The following is a 22,884-nucleotide window of genomic DNA, read 5'->3' on the forward strand; positions in this document are numbered from 1 at the left end:
CGTAATGTACAGACTGAAGAAGACAAAGCCTAAAAGCTTATAGCAAAGCCCCAGGTGAGCAGGTTGTTTGCTAAGCTCGGCCTCTAATTCACTCCGTGGCCGGTAAAACACACCATGTGAAATGAGAGGAAAGGATCCTGGTCTGTATTGATCTCCAATCGCAGCACACCCTGACTAGAGAGCCCGCCACTATTTCTTGGAGCATGATAAGACTCAAACTCAAACAAATGTTTCCGCACGTTGACAAATACGCACTCATGCAAAGCTGCACAAATGCTCTTCATCTTTTATATTACTGTGTAACCACATGGCAACACACACTCGTCCACAGACACGCAAACACACAAGATATTATATCTGCAAGCTTGGGGCTCTGCTCTCGGAGATGGATTATGTGAGTGACACTGGGGAAATAAGAACATGCTACAGGCCAAGCCATCAGTTATGGGTCAAATCAGGCACAATCTGCCTCAGCTCCACATAAATCATTCCTGGTCAGGTCACATATAAAAATGGTAGTGTTTTAACAATATAATCCATTTGGGCATTCCTGGTATTTAACATAAACATTCACACTATTTTTTTTTTATTACTGAAATACAATCCTCTTTGTGAACAGTGGCGTTGACATAGGGAAACATTTTGATTTGCTTTTCGTCAATCGAGCTTACCGATGATAATAGACTGATGCTCGCTCTTGACTCCGACCCCTGCACTTGTGCTGGCAGCCACCTCCACCCGGTACACCACTCCCACCTGCAGCCCGCCTACCACCACTGAGCGGATGGCTGCATCCACTGTCTTATTCACATGGAATCGTGTCTCGTTCCCTAGACACCAGATCTAAAGCAGAAAGGGGGGAAAAAAATAGAGTGGCACTTGATTCCATTTGGCTTCGATACGTTCAATGCAAATCCACGTCGACTCGCTCGAGACAAACCTTGTACTCTTGGATGATGCCGTTCTGGTGGTCTGGCGGAGGGGGATCCCAGGAGATGCTAATGGAAGTGCTGTTCTGGTTTCCCACAGTCAGCACTGTTACCTGCTGAGGAGGTGCACTGGGAGCTGAAAGAGGAGGCACAAAATAACCAGGTCAACAACCAAATGCATTATTCTGCAGCTCAGCAGAAGAGTATGTAGCCCCTTAGAAAGACTGGGATGCACAGCTGTACTGTAGATCTGCATGTGTTTGAAAAGCAGCTTACAGACTCTCTCTCTCTCTCTCTCTCTCTCTTTCTCTTTCCCTCTCTCACACATACACACACACACACGTACAAATCCCTATTTTTTTCTCCAAGGAATGCTATTCCTCGGGAAAGGCACAGGTGGCTGAAGACTGTCAAGATGTCTCATTAGAGGAGGATTTACATGAAGACCACGGCAGGTCTGACAAGGCTATAGCCTTTCTTTAAGGTTTCACTATGATTTAATATTGCATCCTCTGCTCCAGCCTGGTGGATTTGCACATACAATACTCATATTGATTTGTGGAATGACGGTCTGGCACAGTCAGGCAAGTGCTTTCTCAGTCAAGCTAAGACTCTGGCACCGAGCGAGGCAGGGCGGCACGCGGGTCAACCAGCTTAGAGGATGAAGCGCAGACGAGAAGGAAATATGAAAAAAGACGAAACATTTTAGGGGAAGGAAACAAGGTCTCAGTAAACATATTGACTGATTTCAATCGAACAGCTGGATGAAGCTAAAGCCAGTAGGTGAGGATCAGGGGGAAGCTTCGGAGCGAGGCACATCTAAATGAATCGGCTCTAGAGAGTGGCTAGAACCAAGGCAAGTCCAAGCTTTCCTGAGCCTCACTCTATTATTGTTATGGCAACAATTGTCTGACCCCACAAGGGCTAAAAGAGGAAAAATAAATAATAGTTGCTCAAACTGGAAATAACGTTTTAAAAATAATGTTTTCTCATTTCCGCAGTGGCTGGCAGGAGAGCGGCACCACAGCAGAATACTGACAGGTCAATTACTCCTGGGCTGCCTCTCTCTCACCTCGCCTCCATCCAAAATGGCACGTGTCACCCTGTAAATCTGTGCTCATCCCTCAGCGCGATTGGCTACACCGGCCCCCAGAGAGCCAGAAGGCCCTGGCATGGTGGAAGATGAATGGGTCCAATGATGAACCCAACACCTTGGCCCGATTAGAAACAATCTAGCAAGGGAGAGTCTGATCAGCCATCATGCTCAGGCTTCTCCAACGCTGCATTACATCCAGGTGACAAAGTGCTGGATCGGTGTGTGGCAGCAATCAGAGACAATGTCGTTCAAAGTTAATGTTATGAATGATTTAGCAGCTTATTATCATGCATATTTGTGCTAAACAATATACATTTTTCAATAGAGGCCCCCGGAGGCTATCTTAATAGAGCCATTAGCGGAGTGATGTATTGCGGGCAGGAATGTGACCCCGTCTCTCTCACGCACACACGGTGCCGTGCTGCATGATGAAGGAAAACAAACATACCATATCGAGCTAATGTAAGGCAGTGGGTGGTGTGAGGAGACCTGTGGCCCTTCCCCAGAGATATCCATCAATATGGATGAAGATCTTTCCCCTAGAAATACACTGACACAAACATTTCTGATCCCCCCCACCTCCTCCTGAATAAGTGTGAAGTTGCACAACACATATGCATCCTTAGTGACTTCTCAGACCAGCATTCAGTGGCAATCAGAGTCAATTCATCAGCTATGACATGACTGTCCAGATGGAAAGTGAAAGAATGTGTGAAAGAGGAGGAGGGAGACTACAAAGATGGACGCGGAATCGGAGGGGCTGAGACTACTGTAACCCTGCATCCATCTGGACCTGCTCAGGGGATTCTCTAATTATGTTAGCTAATGGACAACCCAGGTTTTAATCACCCTCGAATCAAGACTCTTCTATCCACCCAGCGACCCTTCTGAGCAGTCCCAGGGTCTCTGAGGAGCCCCGAGCTGTGTGTTTGACGGCGTATCAGCTATGACCAGGCAGAGCAGCGGAGCTTGTGACAGAAATAGAAAGTGGTCGAGCTCTCGGAGGGACCGGGATGCAGATAGAGCCGAAGCGGGGAGCGTTATCAACACTGGTAATAGCTGGGACATACAGGTTCCGGAGGCCGTTGGGAAGGTGACGTGCTGGCATGTATGTGTTTCCTGCATGGGTGTGTTAGTGTTGGGAACAGATGTAATGTGATGGCAGCTCCACTACAGCAGTGCATGCACTGGCTGGCTACAGGAGATAGGGTCCCTCTGAGAAAGAGAAAATAAATGGGCCTGTCACACGGACAGGATGTGAACTGTCTCCCGTACATGCGGACCTAAATCTGCTGTGGCACAGTGAGCGTTGTCTCCAGTATATGGAGTCTGTATTTGTCTCTTTGTGCTAGTGTAACCGTATGCACTGAGCGTCTTTCCTTCAGATCACATCACAATTTAATTTCAGTTATGAGACTGGAAGGTTGAAGCGGTGCTTTTGGACACATTTCTGTTGAAGCGTAGGTCAAAATAGTAAATTCATCCAAACACAGACTTTTGTGTGTGTTTGTTTGTGTGTGATATTGTGCCACACTGGTCTGTGGCCTTGTCAGAGCCTGTATGAATCAAGCTCAGGGCGACAGATCATCTTCGCAGGAGGAAGTGTGTGCTGCGCCCAATCACAGCTCAGGCCTGTGGCGGCCGGCTGATGGATTAGAAGACGTTTGGCACTAACACCACCAATAACAAAAAAAAGCACAGCAGGAAGGTCAGACGAACTGACACAAACATGCAGTCACGCACACATGCATTCGCACATATACCCTGGACTCTCAGTGTCAGTGTGATATTATGACAAACACCAACGTGAAAGCAGCCTGCGGGGTCATGTGTCACCCGAGAACCCACATTCGTAGGGGACTCGCAACGGTTTGAATCCCTATGTTGTTTTCCTCCTGACATAAACTCTAAAATACTCAGCACAATCTTCTTCTTCGTACCTTCTTCTGTCGTCCGTGATGTTCTGGATTCACTGTCCATGCCTTGAAACTCGTTGAAATAAGGACGGACCTTGATCTCATACACAATGCCCTTCTTGAGCGCGGAGAGGATGACGCTGCGCTCGGAAGGGACCTTCACGTCCTGGGTCTGCCAGGGTCCTGGTGAAGGCAGTCCTGAAGTCTGCCTGTACAGGACTCTGTAACCCTGGATAAAGCGGGACTGGAGATCCACCTGAGAACGGGAAGGAAGACAAGATCACTGTTGTGTTTCAGTGCAAAAAAAGAACTGCGCAGAGGACATTGGTAGATGCTTACTTGGGCCAGCCAACTAGATAAAATAAAAGGATGTTTTCCTTCCTCACGGGATTGCATTCATGACACTTTAGAGGCTGTTGCTGGTTTAATGGGCCTTTTATCACAAGCTATGACACACTTAGCTCAATTAACGCCCTGACATTACCTCATTCACACAGCAACCAGCCCAAAGTGTTCCCTCCTCGATTAAAAAGACTTTCCGTAATGCCACCTTAAAGGACACATGCATGTCTCCTATCTATTATAAATCCTAACTAGTGACACCGGAAAGCAGGCCCCCCCGCATCTAAGATGGGCTGTGGGTATGAGAATGTCATGCAGCAACTCATACAGACACCCTGGGGACATGAAGAGAATACACAGCAGAGGCGATAACAACAGATCTGTCCCATAGAAGAGACGGAGAGACTGGAAGTCAGATAGCCACCTGCAAGCCACACAGGACCCCTTCCCTTCAAACTCGGACCCATTTAGCTCGACAGAAAATGCCGAATTTATGCAGAGGAGGAGCGGACACATAACTCATTGTAATGGCTTGTTAACAGTAGAAGAAGTGAGCAGGGCTTTGAAGTGGGATATTAAGCAGCTGTTTTCCGCAAGTGTAGCCAGAGTAAATCAGCAAAATGGATCCCCTGCTTGGTGCATGACTTTTATTAATGGAATGATTTGGGAATATAAAAGCTCTCTGAGAATGGCCTCTCTGTTTACTAAAAAGCCCCCTGATTGATTGGGTAGAAATGTTTCGTGTTGATTGTACGTTACAACCATAAAGCGCCGCTTTAGAGTAAAATAAGCGACCATGTCTTGGGCTGAGACTTATTACAGGGGTCAATAAACATGTCACCAGGAAAACTGCTAATGTGGTCAATTTGAAAATGGAAACAGGCCACTAAGTGATAGCTTTATACTGTAAATACCAGCAGCTGATTGATTCAAAGCACCACAATTAAAATAAACATCCACATAGCTATATATTGTAACCCCCTCAGCTTTGACTATTCTATAAAACCATTATTGTCCTCATTATCATGCAGTTAAATATAAACACATGGGTCCGTAGCTGCTTTTACATTTTTCACATGTAATAAAGAGGCCTAATTTTGGGACATACGCACATACACATGGTGGAAGAGCAGGTGTGTGTTTGTATTGCTTGTATGTATGAGTGTTAAAGAAGATTAATGCATCATCTCTTGACAGTAGGAAAATAGAAAAACTGTTTTTTACAAAATGCAGTGCAACTACAAACATTAATTTCAATCTAATTCCATCTGTGCAAAGTCTTTGTTTCAAGAGGGAAGCATCTGAAGATATACGGAAGATTGATGAACAGCCAGATGTCTCTGACATCTCTTTTGATGGTTAAGAGAAACATTTTTCAGCTATTTGATGTTCTGTTACTTTTAAGTCATCAATTACAGTATTTCAAAGCAGCATTCTCCAGGAACAACCGGACTAAAATCCCCCGACATAAAACAAATGGTAGCCTCGAGGTGCACCTTTTCGGCTTCAAAGAGGGATCTTAGAATACAAACTATCTTGACTCAAACACTCAATTTTACAAAATCAAATATGTAAAACGAAGGAGATGAGAAAACCACATATAAAAGTTTAAGTATTGAAGTTTAGTGTAAAGCCTCAAGCTGAACAGATGAAATTGAAGTACCTACTGAAAGTCTAGGGTTAGTTAAATATATTTGTATTCTGGGTGTTAAAAGACAAGCTGCACTTACTGTCCATGTGACCTGAATTGTTGTGGGACTCAGGACAACTGGGTTGTGCAATCGCACTATAACCTCACCGAGCTCCTTCTGCACGTGCCTGTGGTCGACACCCTGGGCCGGAGGACTTATATCTATGAGGGAGCAAGAAGAAGGAAACATTTGAAGAAGAAAAAAGATTTAGAGAGATGGCAATGGCATGGCTGAATGGCAGAAGAGTGACTGAATAGACCAATCGGCTTCAACAAAGAAGAGTACAATGGATGATCACGGCTTCATTTGAACAGCAGCAACTTTGTCTGCATTAAAATGACCTCATTTCATGTTGTAGTCAGGCTCCTGTGTAGTCTGAAGAAAAGAAAAAGCAGAGTTGGGCTGGCAAAGTGATTTAGATGTGTGACTTGTCTTGTCTGTCTGGGGCCTGCCTGAACAACCACAACGACAAATGAACTCTGAGTGTGTGACCTGAGACATATTAGATTGGAGAAGGACGTTATGACACTTTTTTCATGCTCGCTTCCCATTTTTCAGATGTACATTAACAAACTCCAGTATATGAGATACTGTGTGTGGTTGAAGCGAGTCCCAGTCATACGGAAGGGAGGCAAAAAAACAAGAGAGGAAATTATATTTTCTTTAAAAGAAGCTTCATTCAGACAACCCAACACGGTCATGAATCACAGGCCACATTAATATGGCAAGCTAAGCCAAAACGTTTTTTTAAAGTGAAAAATCCATTTGTCATCAATGCATATCATTGTCAATACATGCATCTCTACATCATCTCCAGACCTTCACCTCACCATGAGAAAGATATGCTGCAATTCAAATTGACTACTTTTTTTTCAAATCCATTCTTGGCTTGCATTTGGCAGAGCATGGCCAAAGGTTGCTTTTTTTCCTCATTTTTTTTTGCCCAGGAACTTATCATATCAGTGTAATCTGGAGACTGTGGTCTGTCCAGTACCATAATCAAATCTTCCTTGGGTTTGGAGGCAGTAATTTTCTCCTGCTATGATCATTAACAGAGCAAGGATAGCACTAACTCAGTTAGGCCTCCCAAAAGTAGACATGCTTATTTTACATAATTGCTAAAGTGTAGCCTTAATGAGCTGGGCTGAGTTGGAAAATTTGACCTCTGGAAAGTTCTGTAGTGTTTCAGAATAGCGATTCACTGCAGATTGCTGAGCTGATAAGTATCACACTTGGAACAGGAGCAGAGTGACCTTCTCCTATCAGTAGACACATACATTATACTGAAAAAAGAAAACCACACCAGTTAAAGTGATACTGACAGGTTTAGCTATAACTACACGTGTATCCAATAAATGCTGTCAATACAATACATTCCTTTCATAGCAGCGTTATGTTCAGTACCTTGTGTTCTGACAGGATCAGACATGGGGCTTGGATCGCTCAGGCCTTGGCTGTTGACTGCTCGCACCATGAACAAGTAGATGGTATTGGGACGGAGACCTTTGACGGTAAACTGGGTGGTTTTGACATGATCTGCTACTGTTTGCCAGCTGTTGCTCACTGATTGACTGCAATGGAAGAGAAAATGGTTTTGTATTTTTATTATGTACAATATATTACTTTGTACATGCAATCAATAGCATACCGAGGGTATTAACTCGTGAGTGAGGGTTATTAAGTTACTGGTACAACAAACCTGAATGCTTCAATGACAAATGAGGAGACAGGTGAGGCTCCAGCCATCCCAGGCTGCCAGGACAAGGACACGCTGTTCTTGGTGACATCAGTGACCTGAGGTTTAGACGGCGGGCCTGGAAGCTCATTCTCATCGTGGTTTTTCATGACCATCACTCCACTTGATTCTGAATGGAGAGAAGGAGAGGGGTGGAATGAACACCTTTTTTTTTATTAAAACTGCTGACAAGTTGATTTTGGGCGAGGGGGGGGAGGCAGGGGTAAATAAAACTCATGAAATCATGACAGCATATTGTACCTTTGACTTCCAAGAAAGCACTCCATGACGTTTCACCGCTGGAGCTGGTAGCCACACACGTGTAGACCCCCGAGTCTGAAAGCTGGTAAAAAAGTACACACATGCATGCATATATGATTAAAAGCAAACACACAAACGAACATCATCCACACACAGAGCTGACACCACTTATAACACTTCCAGTGCCATTCTTTGCAGTAGCAATGACTGACTATACGGTATCTTGCCGTCGATGAAAAAATGAAAAGCGATGGGGCGACATCATGAGCAAGTCTTGTGCTGGCCAAATTGTGTATCATTTGTGAGTGCCTCAAAGTGCTGACGCTAATTTCCTAATGAATTCCATTTTCTACTCAGCACCCTTCCATCACTTTCCCACTCCCCTCCTTATTACCCCACTGTCCTGCCGACCACAACAAAGCCAGGCTAATCAATTTAGGGTGGGCTGCTGGAACCCCCTGGACCGATGACAGCTGGCTCGTCTCTCCATCCCTCTTAGGAACTTTGGTTATTTGTTGTTTTTTTTGTCCCTGTGCCTTCCTTCCATTTATTAAATAACATGTCAGTGGTCGGCAGCTTTGTCAAGCGTAATAGATATTCCACTGAGACCTCTGAGTGGGGAAAGGAAGACGTGAGCTTTTTAAATTTAATCTACTCCAAACGTGTACGTGTGTACACACGTGTGTGTGTGTGTGTGTGTGTGTGTGTGTGTGTGTGTATCGGTAAGTGCATGTTTCCATGCTATAGCTGGAGTCTATTCAGCCCTGCACAGCTGCGCCCAGTTGGAGCTGTTGTCACTCAGTGAAACTATCAAACAATAAAAAAAATCAATAAATAAAAGAAATAATAATGCAGCCTATTCATCGCTTTAAGGCATTATGGTACTTTAAGTTATGCTTAAGCCACGTCCCACTAAATTTGACAAAAGCTTGTATCCAGCTTGGAATGCATGCAGTGCTGCATGCATTCCCATACAAATGCACATTATTGTATAAACATCTTCAATGAAGATACTTAACTAAGGCCAATAACCAAGAAGAGTAGTGACCAAGTGTGAGGCTGAAGGGAGCTGGCAATAAACAATTTCAATTGATAAAACATTGGCACAGAGGCACACATTGATAGGTAGTCATTCTTTACACCAATAGGACCAATGACATCTTTTACCTTGACGTTTTTTATCTGCAGGCTGCCCAGCTCCTGCAGGGACATGCGGGCGTCCTTTTCTAGCAGACTGATCCCATCTTTCAACCAGCTGACGGAGGGGATGGGGTCTCCCGATGCCTGGCACTTCAACAGGGCAACACTTTCCACCCCGAGTGTCTGATTGGATGGGCCTTGGCGAATGATGGGCGGTGGCCTGTCCGTGAGCACTGTGACACAAAGACAGAAATATCATCCATACCATCCTGAAGTTCAGATGGAGCTATGTCTTCATATAAGACATACAACTCAGTGACAGCATTAATCATATAATCCAGTGGGGGTGGACGGGGGGTATCGCTTATACAGTAGACTTTTCTCTCTGCAGGTCTTTTAATTGCACCACAGAACAATGACCATATCCTGTCTTTCCAGGAAGCAGGGGAAGAACAGCTGAGTAGCGTTTTCTAGTTCCATTGATGTGGCAGAGTGATGTTAAGCAGTTTCCAGTTACTGCCTGGGTAGCCTTATTTTTATACTCTACTCTAGACTCTGTGGTACAGTTTAGTGGTGAGACTCTCGCCTATTGACTCACTGTGGTTCAGATAAATACTTCGTTATGTGAACCGGGGGCACAATCATGGAAGGTGAATTTCAAATACTATAAGTTACTGAATGAAGTGTAAACAAAGTGAAGGATAGCATCTAAACATCAAATAATCATCTGTCCTGCCCTTTTCTTCTAATTTCACTTTAGATAAATGCTAATTCTGGGATGAATACCATTCATATGCGCAAATCATTTGTTATAATGTGCCAAAAAAAAAGCCTGTGGGTTTCCTTCAATGAAATAGTGCGTATGTCAGAGGTGATCCCAGAGAGAGTTAGCACTCTCGCACACAGGCAGTTTATATATTTAGAGTTGAATAATGTGGAGTCCCCCTGGCATCACAGAACGCACATTAATTAGAAGGTATGGATTAATGATGTCAGACCTGCAGGGGCTAATTACCAAGTCTACCTCAGTAACCTTTCAACACATTATCACACCCTCGTTTCCACCCCTATTTCCACTCTAGCTAATACATCTGACAAAAGGAAGGATTTCCAAGTAATACTCTTCTGTTGTGTTACAGTTATCTATTGCTTTCAGTCATGTAAGATACAAAGAGAAAATATATTTTTATTAGGATGATAATGTTTAAATATGAATTTAAAATCATGATTAAAAGCCAAGGTACTATTCAAAGCAGCTGCTGCTAAACAAGGACTCACTCTGGTGCAATACTTATACTTTTACACTGTATACACATTTTTTTACTATTTATTTTATTCTTTTTGAATATTTCTATTTTTGTGTTTTACTGTCTAATTTTTAAATTGTGTTTTTATTACTGTTGTACTGTTTACTTATATTTCTTGATCTGTGAATAAGGGCTGCTGTAATACTGTAATTTCCCCACAGAGGGATTAATAAAGGACTATCTTATCTTATCTTATCTTATCTATGCTGTAGTGTAGTGCTGTGTCTGCCGCTGCCTTCATCTAAAGACGTTTACCAACATCATAAACTACATTAAAGCCTTTTGTTTCATTACTATACATGGCATTCACCTTTGTAAATATGTGTTTTAGGTGAAGTTTAAGTTGTCTATAAAGAGAAGACAGTCAGCTATGCAGGGTTGAAATGCTCCTCCATGTGTTGATGTACTGTAGGAGTGACAGAGGGAGGAGGCAACGCTCGACGAAGGCCTTGGGTCTCTGGATCAGGAATTTCTCATTACAGATCTCCTTGAACGCCGCAGACTGTTGTCTGAGCTCGGGGCAGTAAATCACAAGAAGACTGCGGCAGGTGTGGCCATGACCTGACCGTGACCTGGCCCTTTCGCACTCTTTCCTCCTATCCTTCTTTTCTTTTAGATCTGCCCAGCACCCTTCTTGTTTAGCATGCCTTTTGCTATAAGTACTTGTAAAAAAACCAGCAAATTAAATGGCTTACTATTGTACGTATTTGGCTGTAAAATGTGTTGATATGTTATTCCAGGCAACTGAAGGACATACTGTACCCACTTTTGTTCGTGCAATAGAACCGTTCCTATTTCAGACCAAATAATGAAAGCAGTGTTCCTGTAGTTCATTTAATCTTTCTGCTAGCAGGTACTTCAACAGATGTATTGGGAGGTCGTCGATCTTGCCATCACAACAGCTGAGCAGATTAGATGCTCCCACATAATTCATCCCACAGAAAACCATCGTCACTCACTCAATCATGTCCTCTCTCTTTCTTTGTGTCTCTTTCTCTAGCTCCCTCCCTCGCACACATACATGGACATAGTTGCACCTCACCCACTCACCCAAAACGCTGATCATTATACTTGAAGGAACTCAAGGGCAATGCTTTATTTTCTTTTCAAAAGGAAAAGTAGAACATATTAATTAAACTGTGTCAGGAAAGAATATATGAAACAAAGAACGTATTGCAAAAACACAGTAACTGAAGGTCATGGGCATACTGGCATTTTTTAAAAGCCAAACATATTCCTGCACATGCACTTGCGTGCCTACTATACACTTTCATAGGTTTTAAAGGCCAACTTTCCACATAACGTGTCACTGTTAAACCTTGATGGACCAAAATCAAATCTCTGTTGCATAAATCATTTGTTTTAACGGGTAAATGTTGAGACAATCAAACAAGCCTATAGAAACTACATCCGTGTTGAAATGCACAAACTTCTCCACATTGTCAGTGGTGCCGAGGTGTGTGTCAGTGTGCTGAACCGGAGGAAATTGCGCGTCGGTTTTCCCTCACCATCTGTGACCTCCAGTTGGGCCTTGGCGAGGATACTGCCTGCAACGGTCAGGGCCTGGCAGATATAGTAACCAGCATCTGCCCGCTGCACAGATGAGATGGTGAGGTCTCCGCTGGGTGACACCGAAAAGCGACTGCTGGGCTGCTGGGGTTGGTTGGGAAAGAGCAAATTCTGCAGGAAGATGTACAAGCAGGCAATTAGTGAGAACATGGATCCAGTACAGCACACGCACACACACGCACACATGAATACAGTTTGATGACTTGGTTTTCATACTTACTCTTCTGCCAAGCCAGAGGCTCCACTGTGTTACGAAGGCTTTTGTTTTTATGAAGAAAAACGTTTGCTCTTGTTGGCTTCACGACTGCTTTCCTTTCTGCTTTCTTTCCACAGCAGTTTTGAGCTGCTCCTTTCACCCACAGAGACCAGCCCATATAAACTCATGCTGACAATGTATCATTCCTTCAGCTAAAGAGGAAGTTATCAATCCCGCACATCTCAGTAAGAAAATAACCAAGTTCAGAGGACTGATGACACTAATACATTCTCACCTCTATTTCATTCATTATTAGCTATGCAGCCACTCTATTCCAGCTCTTTCTTTTGTACTTATGATCCGTAAATACATTAACTGGATTTAATTACACCTAATCACTTTAATGCAACACATAACGTTGTTTTTTTAATTAGGCTCTACGCATCTCTAGCACATGAGAGCTGTACACTCCATTATCCTCAAGCGTGAGCAATAAGGCTGTTTCCTTTTTGCCATTTAATTACTAAGCTGAATTAGCTTTAATTTGTTCTCTAAACAAATACCTTTTAACCTTTAAAACCTCTGTTTTGGCGGGGTGCAGAACGCCTCCATACGCACAAGGACAGAGACGAGCGGAGAGATGGCGGGGAAGTGCAACTGCTTGTACAAAAGTGTTTGTAGTGCATTCATTTCAACCGGCTCATTTATAATGACAACGTGAGACACACACCGGACTTAAATCTGATCTATCTGAACAAGTTCACAACATGACGCAGCGTTACTGAGTCATATGCTTTAGGTCACACATTGGTAAGGGGTGAAGTGGTTGAGCATCCCACCAAATGTGTGTGAGGACATGTAAGCATGTGTCTCACTTCTGTTCACTCTTTTAAGAGAACTTCACTGTAATTGTTGGCCTGCAGGCAATGTGTGTGTGTTTGAACCTTAGCCAGAGCTGAATCATATCTCTGGCTCATCTACAAGCCCCAACATGCTGCTAATTGGCACTGTTGTTGAGCGTTGTGAGGACACCCAGGTATTTGAATGGGTTATCTGCTTGAATGAGGGATAGAATCGTTCTTATCAGTGCAGGGTCACGGAAAACCGATTATCACTTTGCCAGGCACGCCGTCGTTTGCCGGCTCCCGAGAACAAAGGTGTATCTGTGTCTGTCGTAAAGATACTGATGTCAGATAGTTTAGTTTGCAGGAGCGTGTGTGTGTGTGTGTGTGTGTTCAGGGCAGGAGACTCATAAGTACTCAGCAATCCACAAGACGCACAGTAGTTAACAAATGCTGCCGACTAAGTGCAATATATTTCCACGTGTATGAAATAATGAAAAATGTCATGCATAAAAAACTGATTTGTTTGAGATTCTTACCTGACTTCCCTCCCTTTGCCAGAAGACAGCAGGCTGAGGGTTTCCTTTGGTTTCACACGGGAAGGTGGCAGTGCGGCCTTGAGCCACAATTTGGTCCCTTGGGCGGATGACAAACTGGGGAGCAGCTGTAGTCAAAGGGCAGAGACACCAGTGTTAGCACAGCGGCGGCTCACAGGGCGGCCAAACATAAGGGCTGGAGATTATCAGGGCTTGGGGATTTCAAGCAAAAAACAAGCAATATAACACACGGTCAAATCAAAATGGGAGTGCCGTACAGAGCTTCCATGCAGCATTTGTCAATCTTTCGCTCTATAATGGCTCTGAACAGGGGAAGGACACCATTGACTATCATGACTATTATTGCCATGGTAACCAGGTTGGCCATTCATCCAGGTAAGGCTAAGGCTGAATGAATGACAGTCACATTGGCATTCACACAGGGAGGCGCCTCAGTCACGATTAGATCTGAGACCACACAAAGGCACACCCATGCCCTGGAAACATCCAACACCATGAACAGTTTGAGACATTTATGGGTTAATCACATCTGACTTTACATATGTGAGATTTATTCCGTATCAGTATGCATCTCACAGAAAAGTCGAGATCTGAAGTGGCTCAGTACTTCTGATCAAAGTTGTATCAACAGGGAGTGAGAGACAGACAACACTATTTTCCTTGTTTACCTCTCCATCAAACAGAGAAGAGCTATCACTTTGAATTCGGAGTGTGAAGCTTTCTCAGTCAATATTCATGACTCCATCAGGAGCCAGACCGGTTGTCACACACTCGCAGTCTGCACAGAGTGAGACATTTGTGACAACTTGGCAGATGCAGTTCAATAATTAAGAGAGAGGAGGTTGGAGATTAGATTAAAAGAAGTTGTGTTGGTGTGCAGCGTCGCCTCTTTGTGCTCCCTGACCATGCTGCGCGTGGCCGGTTAGCTAGGCTGGAGACATGACTCGTCACAGGAGTGCATAGCTAGGGTAATACCAGAAAATCATTATTTACTACTTCATTACAACAGATATATAGAGATATATAGAGATAGATTATTCTCTACAATAGTCAAAAACCTCAGTATCCTGCATATGGATGGCAGCAGAGAAGCAAATAAGACTTTGTATCCTTCGTCCATAGTCTGTAAGTTTTAACTACCAGTTATCTGGACTCACAGTTCTCAGACAATGTCTACATGCTAAATCTAAGTACAACTGAAGAATACTAACACAATTATCTCAACTGCAAAGCCAGATCTCCTATAATGTCTGAACTTGTAATTTACTGTGTGACCCCCAAGACCTCTACTTGTTAATTCACTGGGGGGTCTTAATCCCATGTTTGCCAAGATAAAACATCGACGACACGTTCCTTACAGGAAGAATCACGGTTCCTGCAGAGATAATGAAAATCAACAGATAACAGACTGACTAAATGCAGGCAATGGATAATCGAGGCCATTTGTACAGATTGTTGTAAAATTATATGAGAAAAGTTCTGAATTGTTGCAATGTAACATCTTCCACCCTTTCTGCTTCTTTTGATTTCTTTGTAAGTCTTTTCACTCACATGCCAGCTGGTTTCAGTAAGGCCAAACTCTTCCCATTTGGCTGGTTTCTCCATGTAATCCCGTTTTGGGGGTGTGTATTTGTCAAAGATACACACTGTTGGGAATGGTACAGATGGCTACAGATTTACTGCCTTCCCGTTTGGCCCTCTGCAGCTTGGATATCTTGTGGCTCTCACAATGCTGGGCCTGATACAGAGCTCCTAAATCATGCTCTGGCAAAGACTCGGTTCCCTCCCTTCACTTCCTCTCTGTTCCATCCCACACACTGCATTACTAACTACTCGCTAAAAATATGGTTTAACACCTTACAGACTGGTCCCTATCACTGCTGCGCCCGACCATCTCCTCGCTCACACCCTCTCCGTCAGTACCTCCTTTATTGTCCGCATCCTCATACACTGTTGATGCACACACAATCAATTGATTTTCTACAAAAGAGGTTACCAAACTAGTCTATATCCATGTCGCACTAAATTAAGTTGTGTGAATGTTTTTGCAGTTATCAACTGGCTTTTGCTGGATGTCAAAAACAAATTGTTAAGATACAACTAGATTTCATGAAACTGCCACCAGGTCAAAAATATCCACAATATCTATCAAAGCTGTAGTTTTGGCTTGGTTAGCTTTTCCTTGTGGCGTAATTAATCGTGGGGTTCTTTCTATAACTACGTCACTACTTCAAATCTCCATTTCTATATTTCAAATTGCCTTGGAAAGGGAATTAAATACTTGTATGAAATGCGAGGCGGATGGACCTTTAAAAAGGAAAAAGGAAAGGAGGCCCACAGAGAAGAACAGATCAAAAACTCAAATCAAGAGAAAGTAACCGGCACAGTTTCACAGCTCAGGGCCAACTCACACTGGCCCTATTTTTGATTCAGAGACCCTTAATGACACGTGAGAGGCTCCTTTCCGTACCCTCCTGAGGAAACACATGATCACGCGCCCATATTTAATTCATGACAAGCCACATCTGCCTGGTTTGGAGAGAGCTCCGTATTAAAACAGCAGTCAGTATGAAAAGAACAAACGGACAGCGAGAAAGACATCCATTCCGCACGCCCCGGCACACAAACTAAGAAGCATTTCTTCCTCCTTTAAAATCCCACGTTCAATCATATTTTATTCAGAAATCAACGGCAATTACCGTCTCTTCCCACAGGCAGAGTGAATGTGTAATTTCTTCCATCTTCTTGAAAGCTGACAGTTTGATAATCGCAGACCAGCCGCTGCTGTTTTGGCAACCAGTCCTGCCGGCAGTGTCTGTTTTTTTTCTTCTTTCTGCCACTCAAGCCTGTCTCGACAAACACTTCTGCCATTCTTTTCCTCTCCCTTCTTTGTCCCGACGCATGTTTCTTGTTCCTGCATTCCTCCTGTTTCTACTCTCAGAAAGCACACCTTTCTCTACAGATGCCCATTTACACTCACTTCCTGCAACAATTCAACATCTTCTGTGTATCATCTTTGGTTCTGCCTTGACCATCCCCCAATCCATAAGGGAAATACAATTAGATCCCCGACTCGGTGTTATGGGGCTCAGAAGGAGAGAAAGAAGCTCGTCCAAAACAAACAGATCTCAGCTTTGTGTTCCAAAAATCCACAGATGGCTTCAAGAATTGCAAGTTAAACACGTGCTGGACCATATGAGATGACAATGTCTGAGACGTCAGACTGCCAGCCCACTCAGTCATCGTAAAGGGCACTGTCTGGAATCCATAGAGCCTGCAGTTTAGTGCTGCACTGGGAACAAAAACTTTGATCACATGTACTAGATAAGTTTGTGCTGTAGGGTGGTGTTGTTGCTGCCGGTCGAAATGAAGTAATTGATAAAAATATAAACCGACAAAAAAGTATGTGCAATTGGCAAAGACAATTGTTAGGTCTACTGTGTGGCTGTTGTTCACATTGTGAAATCTACACATATAAATAATGCTTTCTTTATTTAAAAAATGTTGCTTCATCATGTTGATGTTGATGTATAGATTGAGATAGATTCTTGTGCTTAGTTCAAAACACATGGATACTCAGAAAATATAGAATCCATATTAAAATAAAGTGTTCCCTTGGAGCTTTGACTCTATTTTCTGTCAGAAATAAATGCAGCTGGCTACATTGATTAGGCTGGGGACGCGTCACATTGAATTAACCAAACAGATGTGCTGTAATAGGCCATTAGTGTTTTAGTAATCCAGCTGTAAAATCTCCACAGACTACACAACTATTTGCAAAAAAAATAATTTGAAGGGTACACAATGTGATGTGACACCTGTGTTAGTTAAATGCAGTCATGGTAAAGCAAGGGAAATTGATTGCCAAGCAGTCAAGTACGATAATGTGTATGGAGAGGGCATGCAGGATGGAATCAAATCAGAAGGATGGGTACTTACCGACGGGGCGAGCTGGAGACACAACAATGGAGGAGTGGATACACAAAAGGAACAAATCAAGACACAGACGCACAAACATATAAAACAAAAAAGACAAAAAAAAGACAAACAGATAATAAAATAAGACAAAAAGAAATCAAAGTCAGAATGAATGACATGTTGTGTTGGGGCCAACACATTTCTGGCGCAGGGTAAGTTTGCATGGCAGCGAGGATCCAGTAGATCCAGTCGCTGTCAACTGGACAGTTGTAGTGAGAAGCTCAAGGCCTCAGTTTCTCTGAAAGCCGTCTGGTTTAAGCGCCCCCCGGTGCTCAGACATCCTTTATTGCATTTAAATGCATGGGCAGCCCGCGTGCACTCATCCGAGACAAACAAGCTACTGGACCTTCGCTGTCTGCATTAATGGAATCTACAATGCTACGGAGGGTGTGTATTTGCAATAGCAAGGCGAGGGTGTGTTTATCACTAGTGCCGATGGACAGAGCAGAAAAAAGAGAGAAAGAGAGAGATCAAGAGATTTCAAAGTGAGGATAGCAAGTGGGTTTTATTCGGAAACTGGGGCATCTGGAACCCCGCTCTCTATTCAGAAGAGTTTGTGCATGTTTGAGTGATTCAAGTAAAACACTAAGATGCTACTTTCACAAATCCAGCTTCCAACCCAGACCTTGCTTTTTAAAAATCTTCCTCTGGCCCCCTGTGTCGCCTTAAAACGCTCCACGGAGACCTTAAACACTTGGGTTTAATGGGAAGAAGAGTGGTGAAAATAGGAGAATTATGGTTAGAATGTTTCTATTAACCTCGCAAACCCCAGGTGTGGGACTGGCGGTGTGCACCAGTAATCTGTGAAATGGCTTTGCTGACTGGCTGGTTGCAGCATGGAGGACGGCGTGGCTAGCGGACCACCGCGACGGAGGGGGGAAGAGGGGTGACGGAGTGTGCACTTGGAAAATGTAAATAATTAAACACATTTATAGACATGTCTACATCTTTCTCGACTGCGAGAGTCAGCATCCTGGATCTTCCATTTGTGTGAAGGGGACCCTGTGGAGTGAACTGCAAAAAATCTACAGCTCATATTGGTGCACAAGCCTGATGACCTCAGCAAGCCATGAGTTTGCTAAGTTTTGCCACGTGCTAGCCAATGCGGAGGAAATGACAAAGAACGAAAGGCGTTGCGTACCTCTGACGGTGAGAGTGGCGGAGGCCTCCAGCTTGCCCACGCGGTTTTCTGCCACACAGGTGAAGGCGCCCTCGTCGTTGACGGAAGCCTTCTTCACTCTCAGCACGTAGTCGTCCTTGTCGTACTTGATCTCGTACCTGTCAACAAAGACGTAACATCAGTTGCCCGTTCAGCATCGAATGCAAAATACTGTCAATTTAGACGAAACATTGACGCCGTGACAAATGAGACGTGCTTCAGTTTCCCACCTACGCCTGTTGAGCTGGAGCGCTGAAAAGAAAAGTGTATTTCCTCTTAGAGAGGAATACAGAAACACAACTGTTCATTCTGCTGAACGGAGATTGCGAGGGGTGGAGGAGGGCGGTGTCAATTATTCAACAATGACACACAGTACACAGAGAGATGTGCGTTCAGTTGAAACCCTCAAAACTCTCTCAATATTCATGGGATCTATCTCTCTCTCTATGTGTGTGTGTGTGTGTGTGTGTGTGTGTATATATGTGTGTGTGTGTGTGTGTGTATATATATATATATATATATATATATATATATATATATATATATATATATATATATATATATATATATATATATATGTTTAAACCATCTCCAAAGCTTTGTGTGTGTGTGTGTGTGTGTGTGTGTGTGTGTGTGTGTGTGTGTGTGTGTGTAAGTGCTTTTCAGCCTCCCCGTCTTTTCATTGTAAAGCAACTGACAGAATCAATACAGCAACTATAGTCCAAAATTTCAATTCCACTGCAGCAATCTAATGTTTTGTGTTTAGGCTTGTTTGCAGATGCTTACATGCGTGCCTTGACCTGTATGCATTGCATGGCCGTTGACACAGGGATGATGCCGGTCTGGTTTGTTGTCTGAGTCTGTAATTGAAGGGGGTGCTGGCCTGGCAAGTGTGTAAGTAGTGTGCTGACGGGGGCGGTGTGGCTGTGTGGCGGTGCTCTGACAGCCTGACAAGCTTCTGCTGTCCACCGTCTGCCGCTCAGACATTGAGAACAGGGTGGAGATGAACAGATAAAAGGGCCACTCTATGAGAGCTCAACACTATGTTGGCCAATTTAAAAGCCCTGTGTAGAATTTCAATATGATTATAGATTTATTTCAGATGATTAGTTTCAGTCTGTGTGTTACTTGCAGCCTTTAAATCCACACTTCGGAGTCTGCTGCCGTATTTTATTTTCTATTTTATCGCGAGTCCCAAAAGTCAGAATGTTTCAAATCCACATGGGGTCGTTAAAGGATATGCCTGATATTATATTATCATGTTATTATAGCTTATGCCTGTGTGCCATGAAACTCTAAATTTGCAGTCCAACAACTATTAAAAACACATAAAAGAACCAACATGGAGCTAACCCTGCATAGATTGAGAATGCAGTCACAGAGCTGTTTCAGAACAAACTACCCCGGCTATGTTCATGGTAATGAAGAAATATTCCACCCGGTGCAACAGTATGACTCTTTTATGTGTTTTTAATAGCTTTTAGATGACAATAGAGCTCCCTGGCACATCATAATATGTTACATTAGGCTTTGGCTACACAGATAATACTTGTTAGAGCGATACATTCATTTTTGGTTTTGGTCTATTCAGAGGAATAGTGACTTTACTTCAAACCTTGATGTTTGTACACATGAAGGTGTCTCACTGGTGACTCTGAATAATACATTGGACCATGAGATATGGCAACACACTTTCTAATATGACTTTAGAGTAACAGTATGCTGTGGTCCATTTCCCTCAGAGTGGGAAAGACCCCTCTGCTCGACCATCAGGTGTACTGATGGCTGCTTGCCATTGGCAGCTGCGAGACTAATCTGTCCTGTCTTTTCATTTTTTTCACCTGCTGTTATGACATTTCCTGAGCAAGCATTCAAAGGCAGCTTTATTGAAGCACATTCCTCAACTCTGACTGCCAGTTCCTCCTATCCACACAGGTACTTAAGAAGCCATAATGATTATTTGACTGAGTCATGACTGAATGCTTTGTTCTAGCGAGAGGTACATGTACAGTTCAGGTAATGGTGGGGGACATGAATAAAGCATTTATTGTTGAAACTGAGTGACTGGCATCCAAAAATGAGACCTTTTGGGACATGCCTGTTGTCAGATGAAAAACAAACAAGGGAAAGAGGGTCCTTTCCAAACTCTGCCTCCGGGTTAGAACGGGAAGCTCAACATGAACTATTGACTTGAAAGGAGGAGGTAGAAATATGCAAAAGAGTGGCGGGGACAAGTCAGGGCTCAGGGAAAACACTGCGACTCCCTAACGAACCGGGATGATAGCAAGTGAGCAGGCTCATTTTATTTCCAGCACTCACCAGCTCGGTGCCAAGAAACAACAGCAGGCTCACAATGTCAACGCTAACATGCTGATGTTATAAGGGGGTTCACGGTTTGCCAATGTTCACCGTGTTAGTGTAGCGTGTTAGCATGTTTGCATTAGTTAATGAGCAATTGCTTAAAGTTGAGGCTGATGGGAGCTTTAAATGTATTTTGTCATAAAGCACTCGACGAAAAGTTGAGGGTTTTTTCCTCTCACTACCATGAACATCTGTATAATGTCTGAGACATTTCAGTGTGGAATGACTGAACGACACAGTGACATTGCCACGCAACTAACTAACTGACTTTTGTGCTACATTTCTTTTTCAAACTATGTAGCACAAAGCTACAGGTGCAAATGCTAGCAAACTAGCAGCAAACTTACTTTTAACGTGTCTGAATGGATCATTACAAATCATGGAAACAACAACTCACAGGAGAGAACATGCACAAGAGTTACAGATCTCGAGACAAAACACAGAAATACAAACTGTTCACCTGGTCATACAGGTTTCTGCAGCCTAACATCTGCATGGCCGAGCCCCTGCCGTGTGGATAACCCACATATGCACACAAACTGGACAACATGCTTATTGTTCCTGGTCCCGACTCCATCAATCTCTCCAAATAGAACCTCGGGCTGAACTGTGACTTATTAGCGGGGAAACACAAGCACAATCAATCTGTAATCAACTTCCTATATGGAATCAGCCGAGATGACAAGATGAGTGGGAATACTCCAAGAGGTAGTTGTGGCCCCACACACACATACGTAAGTACACACAGAAAGAGAACAGTAGCTCTTTATTGAGACTAAAATGGGGCAGAGCTCTGGTCTCTATTAGAAAAGGAATGTAATTGCACATGTAGAAGGGCTGTGGAAAGGATAGGAGAGCCAAGTTCACTCTCCCTCCTTTTCAACTAGAAAAAAAGGCACGCTGTACACACACACACACACGCACAAAGAACAAAGTATACAATCACCCAACACATATCCACACATGTGCAGAGTCATTCACTCAGTCAGGGAGATGAGGAGTGATGGGAATGTAAGCGAATGCCGAGACAAAGCAGTATTTTTTGGGATTGTCAGCGTGATGTGTTTTGCTGCACGCAGAATGTTGTTCAAAGATGACAACTTTGTTGGACAAACTTTAAATGCATTACATCTAAAAAAAATCCCTTCAGGTCCTCTTTAGAGAGGATTTGCCTTGAAAGAGGCTGTCAGGAACACACTCACCCGTGTTCCACCATCCGACTTGTGCCAATTCACCCACATTAAGATAATCGTATCTTTCGGTTGTGTGGCCGACTGAATGCGCACGTACAGTTAGCGGCAAAATGACACAACTTGAGGGGATCTTATCTGTCTCGCCTCTGTGTGTACATGAATGGGGCAGGCGGCAGGCAGAAGGGTTGTGTGCCAACTCCCAGCACATGAGTCGGACTCAAGATACAGCAGGGGACCGATTCCAGCCAAGTCTCTGGCCTGGCTGCTCTGACACAAAGTCTCCTCTCTGCTCCATTTCCTTCTGACAGTCTGATCCACTTTCACACCATCTTACTGCTACTTTAACACATCCTGATCAAAAGAGCTGGAGTCTACCTGTCCAGGCCTCGTCACCCATGAGAGGGAATCAATTAACTTCTATCGCTTCTCATCTTCCTTCTGTAAGGCCATTAGCCAGAGGTCCACTCCTTTTCTTGGCATCTCTCACATCTTAGCAGGGTCAGGGGCTTCCAATCAGTGTGACTAACATTCATCAACTTATCCTACATTAATCAAAGATCAGATAACCCTTGCAGGAGGGGTTGTGGGAAGAAAAAAGGATCCTACATTTGC

At 43.6% G+C, this 22,884-nt stretch overlaps 1 protein-coding gene across 9 annotated transcripts in view; it reads right to left on the reverse strand.

Moving 5' to 3' along the window:
• The window catches only part of robo2 (roundabout, axon guidance receptor, homolog 2 (Drosophila)), a 248,847-nt gene that overhangs the window by 28,928 nt on the left and 197,035 nt on the right, over window positions 1-22,884 (reverse strand). For 6 of the 9 annotated variants that reach the window (XM_068585861.1, XM_068585860.1, XM_068585857.1 and 3 more), the window contains exons 6-17: window positions 18,701-18,837; window positions 17,521-17,532; window positions 13,564-13,688; window positions 11,926-12,097; window positions 9,138-9,343; window positions 7,971-8,052; window positions 7,674-7,839; window positions 7,379-7,545; window positions 6,014-6,135; window positions 3,966-4,197; window positions 941-1,065; window positions 672-843 (exon numbers count right to left, since the gene is read on the reverse strand). In XM_068585861.1, coding sequence (XP_068441962.1) covers window positions 672-843; window positions 941-1,065; window positions 3,966-4,197; window positions 6,014-6,135; window positions 7,379-7,545; window positions 7,674-7,839; window positions 7,971-8,052; window positions 9,138-9,343; window positions 11,926-12,097; window positions 13,564-13,688; window positions 17,521-17,532; window positions 18,701-18,837 — 1,718 coding nt within the window. The remainder of the gene's footprint in view (window positions 1-671; window positions 844-940; window positions 1,066-3,965; window positions 4,198-6,013; window positions 6,136-7,378; window positions 7,546-7,673; window positions 7,840-7,970; window positions 8,053-9,137; window positions 9,344-11,925; window positions 12,098-13,563; window positions 13,689-17,520; window positions 17,533-18,700; window positions 18,838-22,884) is intronic. The other 3 variants (XM_068585862.1, XM_068585854.1, XM_068585858.1) reach the window with 1 other exon arrangement.

Source organism: Clinocottus analis, unplaced genomic scaffold, assembly GCF_023055335.1.
Source record: "Clinocottus analis isolate CAN_PGR_092001 unplaced genomic scaffold, fCliAna1.0.p SCAF_2, whole genome shotgun sequence".
In the NCBI taxonomy this organism is placed as follows: Eukaryota; Metazoa; Chordata; class Actinopteri; order Perciformes; family Cottidae; genus Clinocottus; species Clinocottus analis.